This window comes from Bombus affinis, chromosome 4 (genome assembly GCF_024516045.1).
Source record: "Bombus affinis isolate iyBomAffi1 chromosome 4, iyBomAffi1.2, whole genome shotgun sequence".
In the NCBI taxonomy this organism is placed as follows: Eukaryota; Metazoa; Arthropoda; class Insecta; order Hymenoptera; family Apidae; genus Bombus; species Bombus affinis.
The window spans coordinates 9130881-9152123 of NC_066347.1; the positions used below are offsets into that span (position 1 = coordinate 9130881).

A 21243-nucleotide genomic window follows, 5' to 3' on the forward strand; every position below is an offset into this window, starting at 1 on the left:
TGCCCGATACGTTTTAAAATATATGCATTTAAATAGAATTTCTTGAACATACCATTCGATTGATTCGTATAAATTCTTCCGGGGACGATGCCCACGGAGGTAATTCAACGTCGCCAACAACACTACCATCTTCTTGCCTACCTAAGCGATAGCGATTGCTGTTCACCAACATTTCCGGTAGGAAGAAGAACTCCGGAATTAATTCCTGTTAACGAATAATTTATTATAATAGACAATAGACGATAAAAGTGCATGAATTTACTCCTTTTTATAAAGATGTAACTAATGAGCGACTTTAAAACATGAAACATGGAACAAACCTTGACATCCGAAGTGTCGCGTTGGCAATTCTTCCAAGATAGAGCGATCGAGGAGAACAGCCGATTCGGATGATCGAATTTACCACCTTGTAGAGCCAAGAACATCGTTGTCATGGGCTCCTGAAATACCAAGTTTTATCGTGATAAATAATTTGACATCCAAATTCTTCGTACGTCCAGATTTGAAATTCTTTTGGCATTCAATAATTGATTAAAGTCGCATGATTTTTTCTTCCTTTTGATACTGTGCGTTAATTTTAATCATTTTATCGGAACAACGTCGCTCTTTAAAATCCTCCTTCGTATAACGAATAAGCATCGAATTCTCTAAAAGTTTTAGAGCCATGCATTCTCCCACGACCACTAGCAAAAGTCCTTAAACCATCATGCGGGAAGACCACTGAAACGCTACTTTGTTATATGGTTTCGCGCTTAAAGTCCTATCCGTCGTTCATTTCACTGACAGGCTGATGAATGTTAACAGAGGACCCCCCTGTGATCGGCGAGAGTTTCACGCGTAGGCGTCGAAGATACAGCCGTGATTTACAGCCCTGTCGGCGAACGAGATTTTCGACAAGATGTGCCTGGAACATTTACAATGATCCAAGAAACGAGCAGTTTGAGACTGAAACTATCTCACCGCACCACAGGTCGATCGCGACCAGGGCGTCGAGGGTGCTCATGGAAACGGGCCCAAAGAGACAAGAAGCGGTGCAGTTATAAAGCAATAAATTGTTTACGATGCAGTATATCCTTACAAGGAACACCAGGGCGTCTCTCCAGTGAAACAACAGTAAAACCGCTTATTGACGATTTGTATGTAAATGCGTGGAAATTATGCTTGCTCGTTCGAGCTTCGCCATTTACATGACATTCAATCGCTATCGAACGTGTCGCGCGCGTGTATGCGCAATAACTATCATTGAGCGTGCAATGGATTATACTAGAAGCAGCGATAAACCGAGTCATGAACGTAAATGCTATTTTTTTCTTGTCTTCATTTTCTCACCACTTACTCGGCACGCTAATAATAATAAAATTAATGTATCTAATCGATGAAGTAGTAAAAATTATAGCGATAAGCGGTGAGAGGTGTAGTTTTATGCGTAACCTTGGAATGGAAGAAGAGGGAGAATCTGAGGAAATGCAGCAGAAAAGAAATGTAGATATTTAACGAGAAGGCGAGCTTCGTTGTCTTTAGGGCGTTCCGACGCCTCCAAATTAGTGTGTAGATACATACTACTGAATGCGACAAAATTTATGGCTCGAGGTGGACAGGTTTCTAAAATAGTCAACTGGAAAATCGACGATTTCGTCCAGATATTCCACGTTGTTTTAGAAGCGTCCGTTGATAAATTGGGAATACATCGCGTAAGATTAAACTCTATTTACAAAATATCGAATTAAGGAAGCATTTTATTTAGACGAGTGGTAAACTTATGATAAATAGAATTCTCTTAGTCGTATTAAAAATAGGTATTAAATACTTACCACACGTATCATCCAGTTCAAAACAAAAGCAGCTGTGGAGTAATGTGTGCCATAGTGGAACGGCGGTATACTGTCATGCTCCCAGCTTTGAAAGCGTTCCTCGAAGTAAGCTCTTCTACTTGGGTTTAACGCTCCGATTGGCTGAACAGATATAGCAAAATTTAAGCATCACATGAAGTATCATTTACAAGCGTAATATACACATGTTTTATACCTTTGATAAATCACGATAGTTGCTAGGCAGACTAAGATCGAGTTCTTTCGTCTCGTAATTAGTCAACACCCAAGGGAACACAGGATACTGGTTCAGATCGTTGTAAGTTCGACCTAAAATATAACTTATACTTAATCTATCGCCATAAAATTTCACATACGATTCATTTATTTCTATAAAAATTATTAGATATATATTTCTGTTCATTCGTTTAATATGGCCTAACATTTAAAATATTGAACCGTCATTTTTCTTCCTTTAGCCTATTATAATATCTGATGGAAAGCTATACAAAACTCCAAGGTCGAAGAAATGACTTAAATATCATTTACGATGTATCTATGTATGGGACTCGTCCCATATACCGAAAATTCTCGTTTAAACGAGGCCAAAAATAAATAAGCTATCATTGGTGTATTCCTTTTAATGCGTATAATCACCGGCCTAATTTTTTGTTGCGCTCAGCCGCGGTCACTCTTCTTTCTTGCGCCACCCTCGCACTAGAACGAATGACAAAAAGAAGAAGAGAGAGAGAATGGATGCATACTCGTAGGCCCTCTAATTCTATTTTTACGAAATGCATGCCACAGTTCCGTAGGGTGCGAGGTGCTCCGTTTAGTAAGCGCATAACTCAGAGCGTGACGGCTAATCGTTCCTGAAATTGTCACTTCTGGAGGTCTCACTCTTCCACCCCCGGAATCCCATTCCAAGATGCATTAGTGACGGCAGCGCGGCTGCAAGAGAACCTGACTTCGTCTAATCTCCTCCCCTGTTGCTAATTAAAACCCGTCAGCAAGTTTGTCAGGCGAAGCCTATCCTCCCACCCTCTTAGACCTTTGCATCGGATCGTTTACACGAGCGTTTAATTCGTACTTCTTATTTCGTTCTGATCCACCGATCCGTCGACAGCTCTTGAGCAGAGTATGTCTTCTTCAACGAGACATTCTTCTTATTTCCTTTGTTTCTCGACTATTTTTTCATTTGATGTATGTGTGTTTATGTCGAAGTGAAATCATAGTCAGATAGATAACAATGTGATGTTAATGGCGGAATGAAAATACAGGGGATAATTTATAGGGGATGCGAAGACGAAGATTACAATTTTTCGCGAAACCTAATTCCAATATATTAAAGGAAAAGTTACTATCTCCCATCACACATACAGATGCAAGAACAATCACGAAATCTCTGAAGAATCCGCTGATTCGTCTCTAAAAACTCCATGAAGTACTCAATTCGGCTTGGAACAAAAGCAACAGGAGAGAAGCGAAAAGAGAGAAAAGGAAAGACTCGGCGGCAAGAGTCGGCAAGTGTGTGCACAAGACCCGGCCACAATGCATCGTAAATCGTGACGCTGCACGACCGCCGGTCAGACGTAAATAATAGTAAGGCCGCGTTATGCATCAAAGTGATTATTAATGGTAGCGTCGCGGTGAGTGAGCGCTCTCAGAACGCTTCCCGACACTGGAATGCCCGCGACACGCGCGTCCCCTCTCGCCTTCGCCTCCCTTTGCCCTTTACTTTTTACCTAACTCCAGCTCCGCCACCCTCGTCCCTCGCAGAACAACGTTATAATAAGTGCTAGCCGCGACGAGAGGCTCGTTTTTAACTCACCACTTGCCGAGATTTAAAGGGACACAGGTCTACGTAGAAAAATTGGCAGGAAGTCCTGCGAAATGGTTTCAACTCGACGACTGTTCGCCTCGTTACGCTGCTTGTCTCTCATTTGCTTGAAGAATATTTTTTGAGAAACTATTTAAAGCGATTGTTAATTAAATATTGATGTCCCCTTTTTTGCAAGCAAGAAGTTGATGTTGGTCTTTAACGTTGTGACTATCGGTGATAGCGTTTTGGTTTTGATCAAATTAAATTAAATAAATTATCGATCAAATATCCTCGTGTATCTGCTTTTCTAAGTCCGATAACGTACTGTTAAAGAACACATAATTACTTGTATTCCGATTACAATGACTATAAGACTAGATATATTGAGATCATTCAAAGAAAAGTTTTTCACTTAAGAACGGCTCGTCGATTAAAACGAGATAGGCATCGCAATCTAGAATGGTATAAACGGAAAGTACAATGCACAGGAAACCTGAAACCCAGTATAAGCATTCCACCGTGAACACTCCTTACTTAAGTACTTCCAATGCAAAATTTGAACGATACAATCCATAAGTACCTATTGTTCGAACGCAAATACTACAAGTACAGAACCAAGAAACGCGACAAGTATGATATAGCCTATACTAGAAATTCCGTTTTATTTTGTTCAGACTGTATTATTTATCTAAATGTTTGTATATATCTTAACATATGTAACCATATATATTTCTCCTTGCTGTATACCCTTATTTAAAAATCTTCGCGATAGTTTCAACAGAAATCACATTCACGTTATCCAACGCTCTTATTAACTCTCCCTTCCCAGACACACACATACTCGTACGATTAAAAAGAAGTTCGAAACATTTTCAAGCAAACAATTAATTAAAGAAATTCTCCCCGACGAACATCAACAGGAAGAACGCCGATGGACCGGTGGCGGCGTAGCCGGCGGTGTGTACACCCACGCGAACCAGCTTGCATCGGGACATGCAGCCTATCATATTTACATCGGCCCTACTATCATTAATTTTTAATAAACCGATGCGAACAAAAGCAAATAAAAAACAGGAATGGATCGTATGCGGGAGCCTGGCCGCAGGACCGGTTCGTTTTCGCAACGTGTTCTCCCGCCGGGCTTTGCCCAATTGCATTGCGCTCGCAATCGCGCGCGCCCTCCACTTCCTCCTCCTCCTCCTCCTCCTCTTCACCCCTCTTTACCCTGTTGGACTATTTATTCGCGCAATTAATATATAACGCTCGTAAATACACGGTCACCCTCCGGCGTCTAGCGGCGTTTCTCTTCAATGTACAAATAATTACGCGTCCACGACGATCCTCGTCATTAGATGGGTGATTCCAGCGCGCGTGCGCGTGGGCAGTCGTAAAATCTACGTTTACATAATTCGCGATTGCATGTGCTATCACTTTCTTTACGATCAGTTTTCACACAAGTAGATAAGATTGGGACTCGAGGTTTGTATAATTAAAATTTGATGGATCGAAGTTTTTACAAATTTAGGAATATAGGGATTTGGAAATCCATCGATAGTATTTAATATACCAGTACTTCTTTTATAGCGGATATGCTCGTGGAAATTTGTAAATGAAAGTATTTGGAAATTTGTTTGTAGTTAATGATTATTGTAATCATTATGAGTTTGGAAACGACACTTTCCAAACGCTCGAATCCTTTGAACCCTATCTTCCGCTTTATGATCGCTAAAAATAGAAAAAAGTACTAATTTCTAATTATAAACATCTTTCCTCCTGTGAATACATTATCCTGGGATGATTCCACTATCGAACGTCGCGTTATTAAGCTTTCCTATCACTTCATCAGCCACCACGCTACGTTTCTCGTGACAAGTACGCTGCGGATGTTTGCTACTCGTCGAGACGACTGATCAATGTGATTCAGTAAAAAAGGTAAAGGGACCAACGTCTCGAGTTTCGTGATTTAGATTACGACGCGAGCGTACAAAAGGGGCAGCCGATATTAAACCGACGGAGAAACAAAGGCGCGGCTTCCACTCTGCGTAGGGAAGCGGAGAACACCGGTCCCTCGGGAGAGGATTACCAGGGCCCACGAGCCGAGGATTACTCGTATGGGGTGGTTAACGGAACACGGAGCTGATTGAGAACATCCCTAATACACCGCGACAGATTCCATCCGGCCGTGTGTAGCCATAGATTTTCCATCTTTTTCCAACTCACACTCTACTATGATTTCTCTCGTTCCATCTTATCTGAACCGTGGCGACGTGATCGAACAACTATCGACCATCCGCAGACGTCGCATTTTCTTTCCGCAACCCGTAAGCCGATATGATTTTTTAGCCGTTGAACAACTCCCCTTTTATCACGGTTAATGTATTGGTTTTTACGTGATGAAGTGCTTAGAGGGTTTCGTTGATACCGTTTTTTGATGTACATTTAATATCAAATGAGATACCACGTGTGTGGACGGCTACTTTTAGGTTTTGTTTCTTTTTTTTTCTATGATTGGATTCCATATCTCTTTTTATGAAGATTTTTATGGTTATAATCGATTTCCATACTTGCGAAACTAATCAGTGCAACTTTATAATATTTGAGCGAACAGAAGCTGAAAAATGAAGTTTCGTGTAAATTTCTACTTACCAGCAATGGTATTCAAAAACATGAGATACTCGAAGTTGGATATTTCTCTTCGCTGCCACTTTTGCGTCATATTAGAGCTTCTCATTAGTTGTCGAGGTGACATCATCGACGCTCTCCTGCAAAAATGGGACAAATTCTAAATATTCCTGTTAGAGAACTCATCGATCAAAATGTCGAACATGATACGTTTATAAGATTAATATCATTAATTATAAGTTCGTATTGAGAGGAGGTATTATCGATGACATAGATTATTATTATCCTAGAATTGATTATCCTTTATCCATCGTTGCAAATGATGTCAAAACCGGTGTAACAACTTATTCACGATTGTAGCGTTTGATACACACTGTTACATACGATAGATGAATTAATACCTGTCTAACTAAATTTACACTATCATTGATCCATCGAAACTGCAACTGCACGATTGCTATCGGTTAATACGACTTTATGAAAAGTTATCTACGTGGACTTATACATAGGTATGTTGTTATGCGAGACTGACTTAATGATAAATTTATTTGAAATCAGTACTGCGAAATTGATAATGAATTCTTCTGAATAGGCTACTGTCATATTTCTAACAATTTTGCTTCTATTGTAGCATTATGACAGCATTCGTATTTTCTCAGTTTGCACGAATTTATCTTTTAATTCTCTTACTTTTCTGTCCCTTACTTTATTTTCCTACCTCTTAGAATCTCCAGCAATTCAAACAGCAAAAAAACGAAACAATTGAATAATGAAACCTTCTAACTAAAACTGAGCTGTCGATTAATTCTGAAGAGGCTCTATCCAAGAACATAGATCGATATGTCTGTATAAAGGAAAACTTATACGTATGTATCTACCTTAATCTGATTTTTATTTTTATCCATATCATTATTTATTATTCATTGCTTATAGATGGTTATAAAACGAGAAAGCATCTAATACGAAAAATAGCACAAAGTAGCGAAGAACACCAAAAGAGGCATAGAGGTAAATTGAAGATCATTGAACATAATTGCGCGAGGAAAGAGTTTCACAAGGTAATTATCCGCAAGAACAGTCGGTCTCGTTTCCTGAAGATACAGTTTGGTGTTGTATATTAATGCTATAAAATTCAGCAAGTGCGCAAGTTGCGTTTACGAACGCAAGTATCACTGATTTAGGATTTATACGAGAGACTTTAATAGACGGTACGCGGTGGACGACATTAAAGGAGAGAAGCATCCGACTACAGCCGGATGTATAAATTCTGGCGTTGCGTACATTAATAACAAATCTTGCGGAACTATGAAAATTTTCCATCTAATGTGAAGTAATAAAGAGGAGTCGTTTCAGGAAACATCAGAGATGTAAAGCGATGATTATTTCACAAAGAGAAATAAAACGATCGTATTTTCGAACTAAAGTCTGATGAGTCACATAGGTACAATTCTGAAAAATTGCAATTTGGGAAGATCGAAATTCTAAAACTAAATTTAAATATATTTGATCTTGCAGAGAGTAGAATTGTCTCAGCTGGAATCGACTTGTCTCTATTAGCTTTTAATCCTATAGTTTTAGAATCTTTTGGTTAAGAAATGTATCAATTAACGGGTCAACGTGTTATAGATGTTTTTGAATTCAAAATTGAGAAACGCAGATATCTATTCCAAATGCACGAATGCCGGATCCTGAATGAAAAAGTCATTTTTTACAAAAACAAAATTCCTCATACCAAGAAAAATCGTGAATCATTGCCAATTATCTTATCAACTCATATTAAAGGCAATACAGCGCTTCGATACGAAGGCGGATTTATTTTTCCCGCGACGCGAGCGTGCTACAGAGCGTCACGACGCGGATGCACGTCTTATATACCGGCGGATTATTTTTGTTGGCCAGGAATCTCCCTTGGATCAGACGTCCGACTCGGCCTCCGTATATTTATGGCCGGCGTATCCTTCTCGTTGGTTCTCTTTCTTTCTCCTTCTCTCGGTCCCGTGTATAAGAGAGCTTTAATGGATGGATCGAAACGCGGATACGCGAACCTCTGTTCTCGCCGCCTGTCCTCGTCCAAGCTGCAGGAGTATTGGTATCAAGATAGAATCCTTGTCCCGAAGCTCGACCGCGATGAAAGCGCAGGGATCTTCGCAACCCTTTCGACGAATCGACCTGCCTGTCGTTTCTCCATATTAATTCGTTGTCTGAAGTGACCATTATAATACAGTACAACTGCATTTATTGCAATAAAATCTTAGTTAATGTCTGATTAGTTGAACTGGATCTACTTATCCAAACGTGAATTCGTATTATTCGGAGGAGAAATCATGGGCAGTACGAGGAGTCAATCAGGTTGTATTGTATGAATGGCAGTTATACAAAGTATCGTAGAAGAGGACACACATAATGCATCCTGAATTTTGCATGTAGGACAATTTACTAAAAATACCTGGAAGAACTGCTTGTTTCTCAACGAGTTCAGATAAATTGGTTTCCACATCCCGTAATTGTCCTTCTTTTATCTCAAAAACGCTCACGTTTAATTCCTACATCAGCTGTAACAACCGCGAATCCTAACAATAAGATAACTTCTACGACAAAACAAAGACGACCCTCCCAATCGTTTAATCGTATAAAGTTCGAAATAAACCAACAAAACTATCGACACAGCGATCAGGACATGGGTACGATCGACATCTAGTCTTCGAAGTATGTATTTCTCAATATAATTCCAACATCGAACTCTATCGTTCGATTCATCTTAACGTTCGGGCTCGAACAAGAAAGGGCCGAAGATCCGAAGCCGATCGCGAGCGGAATCCCACAGAAGGAGACAAAGAAAAGAGAGGAGGAATGCGACGAGCGTGTTCCTCGAGGCCTCTAGATCCCTCGAATTCAGATGGCGGCGAAAGGGATTCGGTGGTTCCTTACCTAGTCTGCGGAATCCCGTATTTGATGCCCACGCCGACTCGCGGTAGCGCCTTGATCACCTTTTTCACCGTCGTCTGGTCCGGGAACGCGAACAGGATCGAGGCTGTGGACAAAAAGGCGTTAAAGTGCGGATTATAAGCGAAGCCAATCCAGCAGACAGGCCGTGTGTCAATCATTCGAGGAAGGATGGCAGGCGAGGATGCGTTTCTTACTCGCATTGCCTTGACGGTCGGTTCTTCTGCCAGGAAGGTACCTCATGCGGAATTGTCTCGAGTGTTACTGGCCTCTAGGAATTAGGCTAGGATGATGCATGGTCTGGTTCGGGAGAGAAATAAAGTGATAATTTTTGGAAGGTGTGTGAAGGTAAGGGTGAGTTGAACAAGAAACGCAAGGATTGCAAACAGATTGAAATTGAAAGGGAATATTTGAAAGAGAGGGAATCGTGGAACTTTGTATTTTAAATTTAAGGATTTAGATACTGTAAGATGAATGTAGGAGTTTGTACTTGTCTGCCGATTAATTGGATTTTAATCTTAAATATTTCTGTTCTATATACCAAATATGAAGATCAAAGGGGTGAGGAGTAAAATTCGTGTTTATTATGCATACATATTGTTCATATGTTTCGTTAGTTAATTGATTCTTATTTTCGTTTAGTTATAAGGTATACAGAAAGCTGTGTAAATTTTGAAGTTCCTCGTAATCCGGTATCACATTCAAATTTCCTTGCGAGCAAATAAAAATTCTTTGAAAGTAATAGAAATATTTAAACCACTAACAGCGTAAATTGTTTCCTGTTTCATGCAATAATATCATTGTTCCATTATACTATAAATTACTACGAGAAGTTTAGATACATATTTCTACTAAACCGAAGGAAATGATTCATCGAAATGTACCTCGTGCTTGGACACGCATGGTAAAGGCATTTAGAACGAATTTAGTAGTTGGTTAAACGTGGAAATATGAAAAGGGAGTATACGATGGACTTAATTTCACGGCTTTAATAGCATCGCTGAAGCGGTCTCGTGAGTTCAAAGACTAGCGTGCAAAGAGACAGTTACCATAAATACTTGCCGGTAATTTATGTAACTTCGAATATAGGGTTGGAATATACGAGTCGGTCTTAATCAACGAAGAAGGATAGTAAAAGGTACGATCATAGAAAGGCGCGGGAATCAAAAAATTTCCTGACCTCGTTTCTTCGTCGTGTGAATAGCGAAGCATACTGAATACGTCGTATAGCATGCACCTCTTCTGTGAAAAACATGATAACATTGAATAAAGCAAAACTTATTTGATAATTGTTATATACACGTTGAATACACGTTGTATGAAAGATTTATGCCTTAAGAAGTTGAACGTGTTGAAGGTTGATTAATAGTAGGTCATGGTTTTAGATACCTTTCATTTGGTTATATATGATTCGTTCATAATAATGGTGAGAAGAAAACAATCTGTGAATTGAGTAATTTATTTTGTATTCAAATTAAATCCTGGAAGAGATAAATGTTTTCTTCTGTCGATTTCATATTTTTCTATAATTAAATCTTAAAACATATAAAATAATATCCATATTCAATATATTTACTGCTATTCATCGTATTTATCGTATAAAGAATATAATAAATAAATTCACAATTCTGAGAACACTTATCTAATTATCAAATCTACTGAACACGTTATGATAAAACAAGCATATTACATCAAGATAATCTTGCCTGCCTTAAATCAGAAAGATTGACTTTAAATCTGCGTTCAATATCAAAGACCACAGACACTTCCTAATTAAGGAAACCGCAAGATGATATTTCCCCAATCACTTTGTTCAGATTACATCTTTTAATTATCCGTGAAAGTTCCACGAAACTACTCTACCATAACGTAACTCGCTCGTATTTCCTTTATAATCGTCCAAAGATTTATCACAAAGCGATAAATATGATCCAACCGCGCATCGGTTAACGAGAACGCCAATGTATGCGTGTCCGTTTCTACTAATTTTTATAACGAACGACGAACACGCGCAGATGACATTCCCCCGGTTCATCGAAAGTCTGGGGGATATCAGATTAGAATCGAGGAACGTCCAAACGTGAAATTTATCTGCGGCCAAGAGAGAAATAATCAGCGGGATTGCGGGTCCAACGGAGCTCGCAGGTATACCGGTAATTCCTACGGCACGTTTGTTCGAAATGCGCGCACCACCGACGAACCGACGTTCGAAAGAACGACAACTATATTTCAAGTGAAACGCTACGTATCCCGATGCTTCGCCGTCCTCTAGGAATGTTTTAACACCTCCTTACGAAACCGAGATAACGAAGGCTCCGCTTATTTCTCCTATTTGGTACTGTCGTAATTTTTCCTTCTTTTTTGTTAGTCTCTTCGAGGACGAAAGGTTTTCTCTTTGTACGTGTATCGCGAGAAAGGGATGGCTAGAACATGTTAATGATCGAATAAGAGAAAATTATTACCAGTGACAATGTGGAGATATTGTGAGTTGAAATTCGAGAAGTATTATTAAATACGTGGAATGTGAAATAACGAGTGCATCGACGAGTGTAACGAAGATTATCATTGTGAAAATATCGATACGTAATATTTATCTACATTTGTAGAAAGTGTGATAAACGAACTTGAAGAAGGTGGATTTTATGAATTTTCCTATGCAATAGCAATAATTAGGGATCATTATTAAAATACTTAGGAGCAAGGACAAAACTAAATCGTTCGAGTACAGTTGATGTAAAACTGTGATATTCATGGTGCACGCCGCAGTCCTATAATTCAAGAAATTAATTCAAGATTAAGTAAGAAAGATAGTCGGAATTTCAGAATCTGATCGAGATCCACTTGCGATTAACGATATAAACGAAGAGTAAGTAGTAATAATCATAATGAACAACTATATTAATTACTGCAAGTGCAATTACTGCATTTGATACATGTTAATGCTGCTTTTGCGTAATATTCATAAAATATGTAAATCGTTTATGATATTCCTAATGCTAATTAATACGTCCATACCGTTTCAGTTATTAAGAATATCAAAGTTTGTATGGTTTTAATATCTCATATTTAATTTATGCATATTGATTAAGATATTCGACCGCAATGTGCGTATTTAAAAATGTCTGGTTACTTTCAAAGTGTTCGACTGTTATTTCGAATCTAACATACCGAAAATTATCGCGAATTTTCTAACTAATTTTGAACATGTTTAATTTACACAGCTTCCTCGGAAGTTCGCATCTCCGTAGCCACGAAACTAAACCAAATGCACTAAACTAAATGCATTCAAATGTTATGCATATTTAAAAGCAAGAAGCGCAGCAGGTGTAACTGGAATTGGTTGATAAATCGGCATCGAAAAAACGGATACCGTAATGCGGGCCAAGATATTTATTGCGTAAAAAGTAAACGGGGGTGCACACCTCGCGGCGAGCTCGAAATTCCGTTTCCATTTTGCCGGATTAGATCACACCGTGTGAAATAACGCAGGCGACCGAGCAAGAAACGGAATGCGCGTCCTTTCGAAAAGGGCCCGCCGCCCCCTTTGAAAACGAACGAGACGAATCAAGCACGACTTACTTCGGCTGGCCAAGAAGATCTCGATGGCGACGTTCTGGAGCAGATATCGGCGCGAGAATATCGCACGCACCTCCGAGAAGTACCATTTTCCGTGCAAGTGGTCGCAGTACTTGAGCACCTGAAACGAGGAACAAAATTAAAAAATATTTTTCTTTCCTTTAATGTCGATGAAATATTGTATTAATTATACATATAGTTCGTTATTTCTTATATTAATAATACACATAGTATAGGAGAATATAAAACCTCGTTTATTAAAACTATAAATAAACATAATTTCAACTAAAAAATTATTAAACAAACGTGCAAAATTCACGTAAATTACTTTTTCATTCAAATGATTCAGATAAAACTTTGATAATTCATAATTATTTATCGCGATAAAAATACTTTAATACGTCTTCGAGTGTCTTCATTAAATCTGTATACTTTGTTAAGAGGCTGAAAATGAAGAAGTAATAAATAATTTCTAATATCCACATTGCGATTTATGGAAATAATAACATTCAGGTTCACATTTCAGTGCCTATCGTGTACAAAAAATTCTTGCTTTAGGAAACCATCGTTCATGGGATCACCTCAACCGTGAATCCGGAATAGCGATTCAAATAAGTCATGTTTTTCCACAATTTATCTTTCGTACTCTTAAGAAAAGAATGTTCGAAAGCTCAAAGTTCTTTCGTGCACGGTGTATACGAGTAAAAAGTTATGAGAATATTATCGTTGATCTTCAGAGATTTCCTTTATAAATAGTAATATTCGTTCAAAGGGTGAATTTATCACCTCCTTTGCCAACCAAAGATCAACAAAATCCCAGTTCGTTCCTATGCAAACATTTCATCCCTATGCAAAACTTACCCCAAACTCTATACAAAATCCTTCTTCAAAAACCACGAAACATTAATTAAAACCTTGGCCTCCTTCAAAACCACCGACCTTCACCCCCAGGAAGTGTAAGCCTAAACGTACCTATTCCACTGTGCGAAGATGGAAAGAGGTTCTCTGGAAGGAATGCGGTGATTCCTTGTTTTTCAGATTCAGCGCAATCGTAAAGATAAACGCGCGTATTGGTCGAACGTGTGACATGTACAAGCAAAACAACGTAACGTCGTGTGACGCTGAGCAACAGAGAACACGATTTCCTTTGCCCCTGTGTCAATCCGCGAAGCTGCATTCTTCCGTCTCCGTGTTAACGTACTCACAGACAGAAATTTTTCAAACGAACCCGAAAGCTATCTAAGCCTCGATCCATAACCACCACCCGGATGGAATGATCGGATTCATATCGAAAGAGGGACAAAAGTCGGGGTGGCGATCGCATGGCTGACTGTAAGTATGCAAGCTGTATTCAGTGAAGTGTGATGTGATATAGTGAGACCGGTGCCGGTCGCAAGATGGCCGTCATGGTAGGAGGAGCCTCCTGCTGAGCCGGGAATCGATCCCAGGACTTCGCGGGCTTGCGCTCTCGAACGAGTCGTGAACAACTCGTGGGCGAAAAAGGGGGAGGGTAGAAAAAGGACGAGGCTGACGGCGGCGGGTCCGTACGAGGACGGAGAGGAAGCAATTTACCGGGACGCGGCTAACAGGCCTTTCAATTTTTCCCGCTTAACGAGCGCCGCCGTCGCGATGTCCTCGTGCGCGCCAAATGAAATTATCCTCGATATAACGCGGAATGAGCGCGGTCAACCCGTGTCCCCAACATCGAGATCGTATCTGTTTGATGATTCGACGCTCGTCGAATTTCTTGTTCTTCGGTGGTATAACGAGAACTTGACCGAGCGATGGGTGTTACCAAGCAGTCATTGAAATTAATGCCATGACTGGATAGCTTGGTAGTTGGACGAGAGCGGGAAAAGTTATTTGATGGCCGAGGATTTTGATGTGTTTTGTACTCCCTGGGGTGTTTCGTCGGTGATGCCAGAAGAGTATAGGTATTAAAAGCAAAGTTCCATTAGGTGGAATGTAGGAGATATTTGTTGAGTAACTAAGAGAGAACCGTTGGTACAGAAGCGTAAAATTAGCGAGGAGTTAAAGTACTTATACAAAAATATTAATCATAGAAGAATTAAGACGTTGGTAGCGTCAGGAGTTTTTCTTTTTTATCGCTAAGTATTCGCTTAGCTTTGAAGTTCCAAGTTGTAATATTCTACGTTTTCTCGCGATACGATTGTGTTATGTGTTTAGCAAATTGCTAATGCGTTAATGAAAAAGGGTCTGCTAATGAATATATACAAATAGAAGTTATTCAAAAGTTTCATAGGCTTTACTGAATTCTATTCAGACTTCGTATCCAAAAACAAAGTTAAAGCTACCCTTATATTCGGTAGTAACAAAGATAGACGTTTAATGAGCGTAACGCAAAACAACAAAGGATATCCGACACACAAATAGGTAAGTTTCCATGAAGAGCAGAGAAGAGTGCTCCCTACGAGACGCAGGAGATCAAATAAACACAGGAGACGACATTAGGGTGCAACGCACGCGCATGGAAATCTAATTATTAGCACATAAGCGGTTCGAAATCTCCAGGGACCATAAATGTCGCGTCAACTCGGGAAGATTAAGTAGAACACGTGCTGCTTGTATTAATAACTCATTAAAGAACTTTATAATATTGTCAGGGAGGGTTAATTATTGTTATCTATCGTGAGAATTTTTAGAAAATAACAGAAGATTATTATATGCAGTTATAAATGATAATTCGAATAAATATTAAGTTAAATATGTAGAGCGTTGTAAATATGTAAAAATATTTCATAGCGGAATCCAGTGGATTCCATGCGCGAGATTGTAAGAGAAGTCGGGGGTGGCTGCACAGAGCCAACCCCTAAGAACGAATGCGCAAGCTCTTCGCAAACATTGCCTGTAACTGATAAGAACGAGCCGTGATACGGAATTCATTATTTGGATGGTTGCAATCTGGCTGCAGATATGACACGCGTACATTCTATTATATTATCCCCTGAGATCATTTTCCTAATATTTATGTTCTTTGGAAATGCAATGTTTTCAAAACGTACAGAACCTTTCATTTCATGGCGATGTCACTAAAGATCGCATCTCTTGGCTACTACAAAAAGCACAAATAATCGGCAATAAAAATCTGTACTGATTTACGAAATCACGCCAGCTAAAATCTCACCGTTTCACAAAACTCATCAATGTCACGAAGAATTACTCGTAAAACAAACATACACAGGTATATGTATAGTTTCCATAACGCGCGCCACTAAACAAACTTACCCCATAAAACAAGAAAACAAAGATCATCCAGAAAACACTTCGCCACCATTATTCACCCAAAACACACTCTTCCATGGCAGCAACGCGACCGAAAAGTGAGTCGTTAAAATAACAGGGACACCCCTGTTCCGGCGTATCACGGGGTGCCAGCAGTCTCGCGCGACTAATATGTTTACACGTTCGATGAAGCGTCCACGGAGAGAGAGAGAGAGAGAAAGAGAGAAAGTGGGAAGAGAGAAGATGAAAAACGAAAAAGGACAGTGGTTAAAAAGAGCTGCGTCTCTGGCAGAGTGTCAAGTGGTGCGCGATTAGTGTTCCCCGTGCGGCGTTCATCTCTCAACGAAGCGAAATCGTGGCTGCGCAGCAGCGTGCTTCGACAATGGGCGTCGTGATGTAACAACATGTGTCGCGTTCACAAGGGCCCCTCGCTGCTCGCCTCTATGTACACCATAGGGCACCATAGAACCACGGGTACCACTTAGCAGCCCGGTATACAACAAACAGATTAAGCACCGGACAATAATAGACCCCCCGTCTCTCTTCGGCTGCATAGGTTCTCGAACACCCTCTTGATCGTTCTCGTGGCGCGCGAACCACTCGAAATCACGATAGCTCGAACAAAACATGGGAGGCGGAGAGGATAGTGGTTTATTCGATTCGGTATATATGCCCGAAGTGGCCTGATCATTAATTATACGCAGCAGCAACGGGGATGAGGCTCCAGAGTTTTGTGTTTTCAGTTCTTCTGGAAAGTTAGCACTTGAGAGATGTGCATAGGCATTTTTTTGTTTGAGAGAGAAGAAATTTTTTTTTTGGGGGGGGGGGAATATAGGGGAATTCGTTGAGATTATATTTGTTTTTCTAATGAGTTTTGCGTGGAAAAGGTGGATGCGAGAAAGTAAAATCAACTTTAACTTCGTTTGTTTTATCGAAGTAGCATTATTTTGGACACTGCATAAGCGTAAGATTAAAATCTGTTATTTTTTTCTCTTGTATGACGAACACGGTGGTCATAGTAACGTGACAAACGCAACGTCAGTCGTCAAATTTCCAAAAAAGGTTGTCTCTACTCCATTCTAACGACCCTCGTTTCGTGAACGCGTCGGCTGATGCGTCGAAAACGTTCGAGAACCATCAAGACCATCCACTGCGGCAATGAGTTATACGTGCCACCTGCGTGTTCTCATACCTTTATTACCGTATCTCGCACGAGATAACGCATCGCGGCATCCGGCGCACAAAGGTCCCGGTGATGCAGCTAGCCCTGTTGCCCCTAATAAACGTAGAATTGCTACCAGAGAGATAAAGCAATGTCTCAACCGACATCCACCGTGAATCCAATTCTTGAACAAGAGACGTTCCCTTTGAATTTTTGCATTAAAAAGCATAGTTTATACGAAGACTTCTTGAAAGTGTTATACATATATTTTATAATTTCTCTGGTATGTACTTCATTTATCGCTTTCGAATCGCGAAATTATTATATTTTACACTGGCTTAAGAAGAATTAAAGATATATTTTACCTTGAGAATTTTAAATTATAGAAATAAAGACCATCACTACCGTTATTCATAATAAAAAAAAAAAAAACTGGTTTCAAACGATGTACCAACATCACGCACAAAATAATACAGTAGTTAATTATTTTCCGAGAAAATATACTCATTTTCCAATATCTGTCGACAATTTATCGTCGAAGAAGGTTGATTCGTGAACGGAATACTTTCAAGTACCCGACTTGGAATGCGGATTCCTGTCTTGTCGTCAACCTCGATGAAAGTAATTGGACACAACGAGCCGAGCTAATGGCGCTCGGTACATGCCGAACGACGACATTTCTTCCTTTGATGAACTCATATCGGAGTGTGAGCATATTACAAAACAACGCATAACGCGATTCACTTCGACCGACAGATGCGAGTAGACCGTCACTCGATATGGACCAGTACTTCCGTTACTGAACCATGAACCATTCACGTATCGATAATCCGGTCTACACGACCTTTATTCGATCATTACACGTTTATTAACTTAAATTTTTTCGTAGAGATTCGACTCCGTGTAAAATTGTATTGGTTGTAACTAATTTATTTTAAGTAGTATTTTAAGATTTTTTAAGAGTAGTATTTTAATCGGCTTGGTGGAAAAATGATAATTTTTCTTGTGGAAGGTCGATAGTTTAAGTATGTTTGCAGTTGTGTTTTAACATTGATGATGGATTTCGTTTGATGGCGAAATAATGCTAAGATTTCATAGAAAAATGTATTCAAACGCTAACGCGATATATTACTATTACTCATCTACTTACAAGAAATGAATTTATGATTATAATCGAAATCTCCAAAATATGCAATTTCAAAAACATCAACGCAAAATACTACCGATCTAATTCAATTTTATAAAAATCCAAGAAAATCTATTCCAAGCATCGACTAAACCAATTAGAACTTCGTCGAAATCCCAAATGAAAATTATAGGTAATAATAATCATAATTTCCACCACAAGTCTCTGTCAAAATCATACAGAGTTTCACTTCCTCGTCGCGGTGATTTCACGCATTTAACTGTACACTTGCATTCAATGTGTTATCTGCGCAAGGAATTTCGCAATTCGCGGTCGCTGTTCCGTTCGTGCAGATCGAATCGAGAGATCGGTGTTGGTTCACGTATCATTAACCAAGGAGACCGTAAAATACACGGCGGAGCTCTCCAATATTGCCGGCTGTTGGAGCTCGACGACTGAGCTCAGGATTATTCGAGGATTACGCGAGGATGTTCATCCGAGCTGATTTACAAGGCTGCCGTCTGCGTATACTTCAATTCGGCTGGCTGCCTCTTGCGAAAAGGGACTTGTCGTCGTTTCTACACGAAAATCTTATACAATGAGACGCCACGTAATAAGAGACTGTTCGAGACTCTTATACCTGTCGTGTAAAACGAGACCTTCGTAGTAGTATGTTTTGGCAAACTGCATTCAACTAGGATTGCTCTTTTGGAACTTCGATCTTTCTGGATGCGATCGGGACATTAGATATAGTCCAGTGAATAGTGCAGTCGCTGGGAACGATCCTCGAAAATCTTACTTGGAAGTTTCGCGAATATCGGGGGCATTTTCTAGTGTTAGAAATATTCTAGAACTTTAAAACATAGGGATTTAATGAAGGTGTTAAAATAGTAACTGTTTGTACAAGCATATAGGTATTTTTATATATATCATTCACCTTGTTACCTATAATTTGATCTTTAAAGATTCATATAAGTTCGTGAATAAAGTACGTGTTTAAACATGAAGATCGGTTAATAACAATGATCTCTATTACGTCAAATACGAGTTATTAGTATGAAAATGACATTGAAATTGTAGAAACACCGATTATGTATATCCATTTCAATACGCTATGGCAAAAAGAGTAATAACGTGATTATACATATTTAATACGTTATTTTGTTCTGTTTACGTTGTGCAGTAATTGATTTCTAATAGGAAAATTATTTATGTAATGCGTAATTGCAATACAATTGCAAATATATATGTAAGTCTTTTGGACGAATATTAATCAGAACATGAAATTTAGATATTCAGATTGATTGTGATTAGGTAATATACCTATTTTCTCTCCACCAATATGCTCTCCACTTCGGATTTAAAAAAGAAAATTAACATATGATGATAGGAGTTTCTAGAAACTTTATTGAAAATCCACGCAAAATGTAATATTGCTCATTACTGGCATGAGGTACTCTATGATTTATGAATCCCCAATTAGTGACAAATAATATTACAGTCAAAACATTCAAATACTGACAAGTTTCAGAAAAAGACAAGAGTTCTTTTAACAAAAGTCCGTTACACATTAAAATTTATTCTTTAGTCTAATAGCCGTTCAATATAATAAAAACCTTTGGAAATTTTATGTCAAATAAAAATCGAGAATTCCAATATGAAAAATACAACCTGTTACTCTCACAGCATATTTTTCTACAATTTTCTTGCAACCACTCGAAAATCTCTCTCCACTACTAAAACATCATCGAATGAAAGACACGAAGGCATCATTTCGAAACTGAACCCGAGTTATCTTGTTGGTGTACAAATAATTCAGATGATAAACGAATTACGTCGAAACGAGATGATGAAAGGCACGTTTAGGGCACAACGAGACGCCGGGTTCTGCATTAATGCGAGGGCTGATGTAGCAGAACGTTTGACCCCTCGTCTCGCGCGAAAACAGCGCCAGGGTAAAAGACAGGGTGAGATCGAAAGAGAGAAAGAGATACACGTGCTTGACTCATGAATCAAGTCGTATTAGCGAAGGAATAGCAGGCCTGGTAGGTACCAATCTACCACTCCAACTTCGAGTAGATTGGATTTCTGAACTTTATTCGATTATCTGGCAGCGAAGCGGATCCGAAACGGATAGAAACGCGTCGTTGAAGGTTTTCTCCGACTATTGTTAGAATACTAGTCCTGTGCGTCTTCCTGCGTGGAAAGTAATCACTAGTAATAGAATAAGATTCGCGAAAAGATTCTTGGTCGTCGATTCGATTGTTAATATGATGTTGAATATTTTCGAGATTGGAGACTTTCTGATTGATAATATCAAGATCGAAGGAAGTAAACTTCCACGTAAGAATTTTAGTAGTTAACGTCCTATAAAATTACAGCACTCGAATTAAAAAATTTCATGTGAAATATACAAAAATTTTAAAACGGATACATTTAGACAATTATTAGAAATATGAATCCTTAAAATACACAAAAAAATATTATTTCTTTCGATAGTTTATACCATAAAAAAGATAAGTGCTAATACGCTTGTGGTTAACAATTTTACTAAAAAATATAGTTTGTGACCTACCCCGAATACAAAAGTTTTATTTAAAACGGTGTCCTATTCTAGAACTTCTAAACCAGAATGTAGGTACATCCACAGACGCTAAACCTTTTTAACACCACCCTCCAGCTAAGAGCACCCTTTTCAACAGCATCAAACATTCAACAACCCCACCATTCATCAAATAAAACACCGTCTCCAACAACGTGTCTCTAGATTTTCCGATAACAAAAGGGTTAAGGAGGTCAAAGAAGAGAATCTCCGAATCTTACCTCGTCATACGAAAGCTGTAATCTCAGGAATCTTATGGGACGTTCGACGTATGGGATATCTCGGCGGGTTATCGGTATTTTTGGACGCAGGTATTCGCGTCACGAGTTTTTACGATCA

The 21243-nt window shown here is 39.1% G+C and overlaps 1 protein-coding gene across 19 annotated transcripts in view; it reads right to left on the reverse strand.

Moving 5' to 3' along the window:
* LOC126915820 (neurobeachin) overlaps positions 1–21243 on the reverse strand; it is a 413960-nt gene that overhangs the window by 9797 nt on the left and 382920 nt on the right. For all 19 annotated transcript variants that reach the window (XM_050720868.1, XM_050720855.1, XM_050720867.1 and 16 more), the window contains 7 exons: positions 12775–12892; positions 9181–9283; positions 6277–6392; positions 2026–2138; positions 1812–1952; positions 321–440; positions 53–205 (listed from right to left, as the gene is read on the reverse strand). In XM_050720868.1, coding sequence (XP_050576825.1) covers positions 53–205; positions 321–440; positions 1812–1952; positions 2026–2138; positions 6277–6392; positions 9181–9283; positions 12775–12892 — 864 coding nt within the window. The remainder of the gene's footprint in view (positions 1–52; positions 206–320; positions 441–1811; positions 1953–2025; positions 2139–6276; positions 6393–9180; positions 9284–12774; positions 12893–21243) is intronic.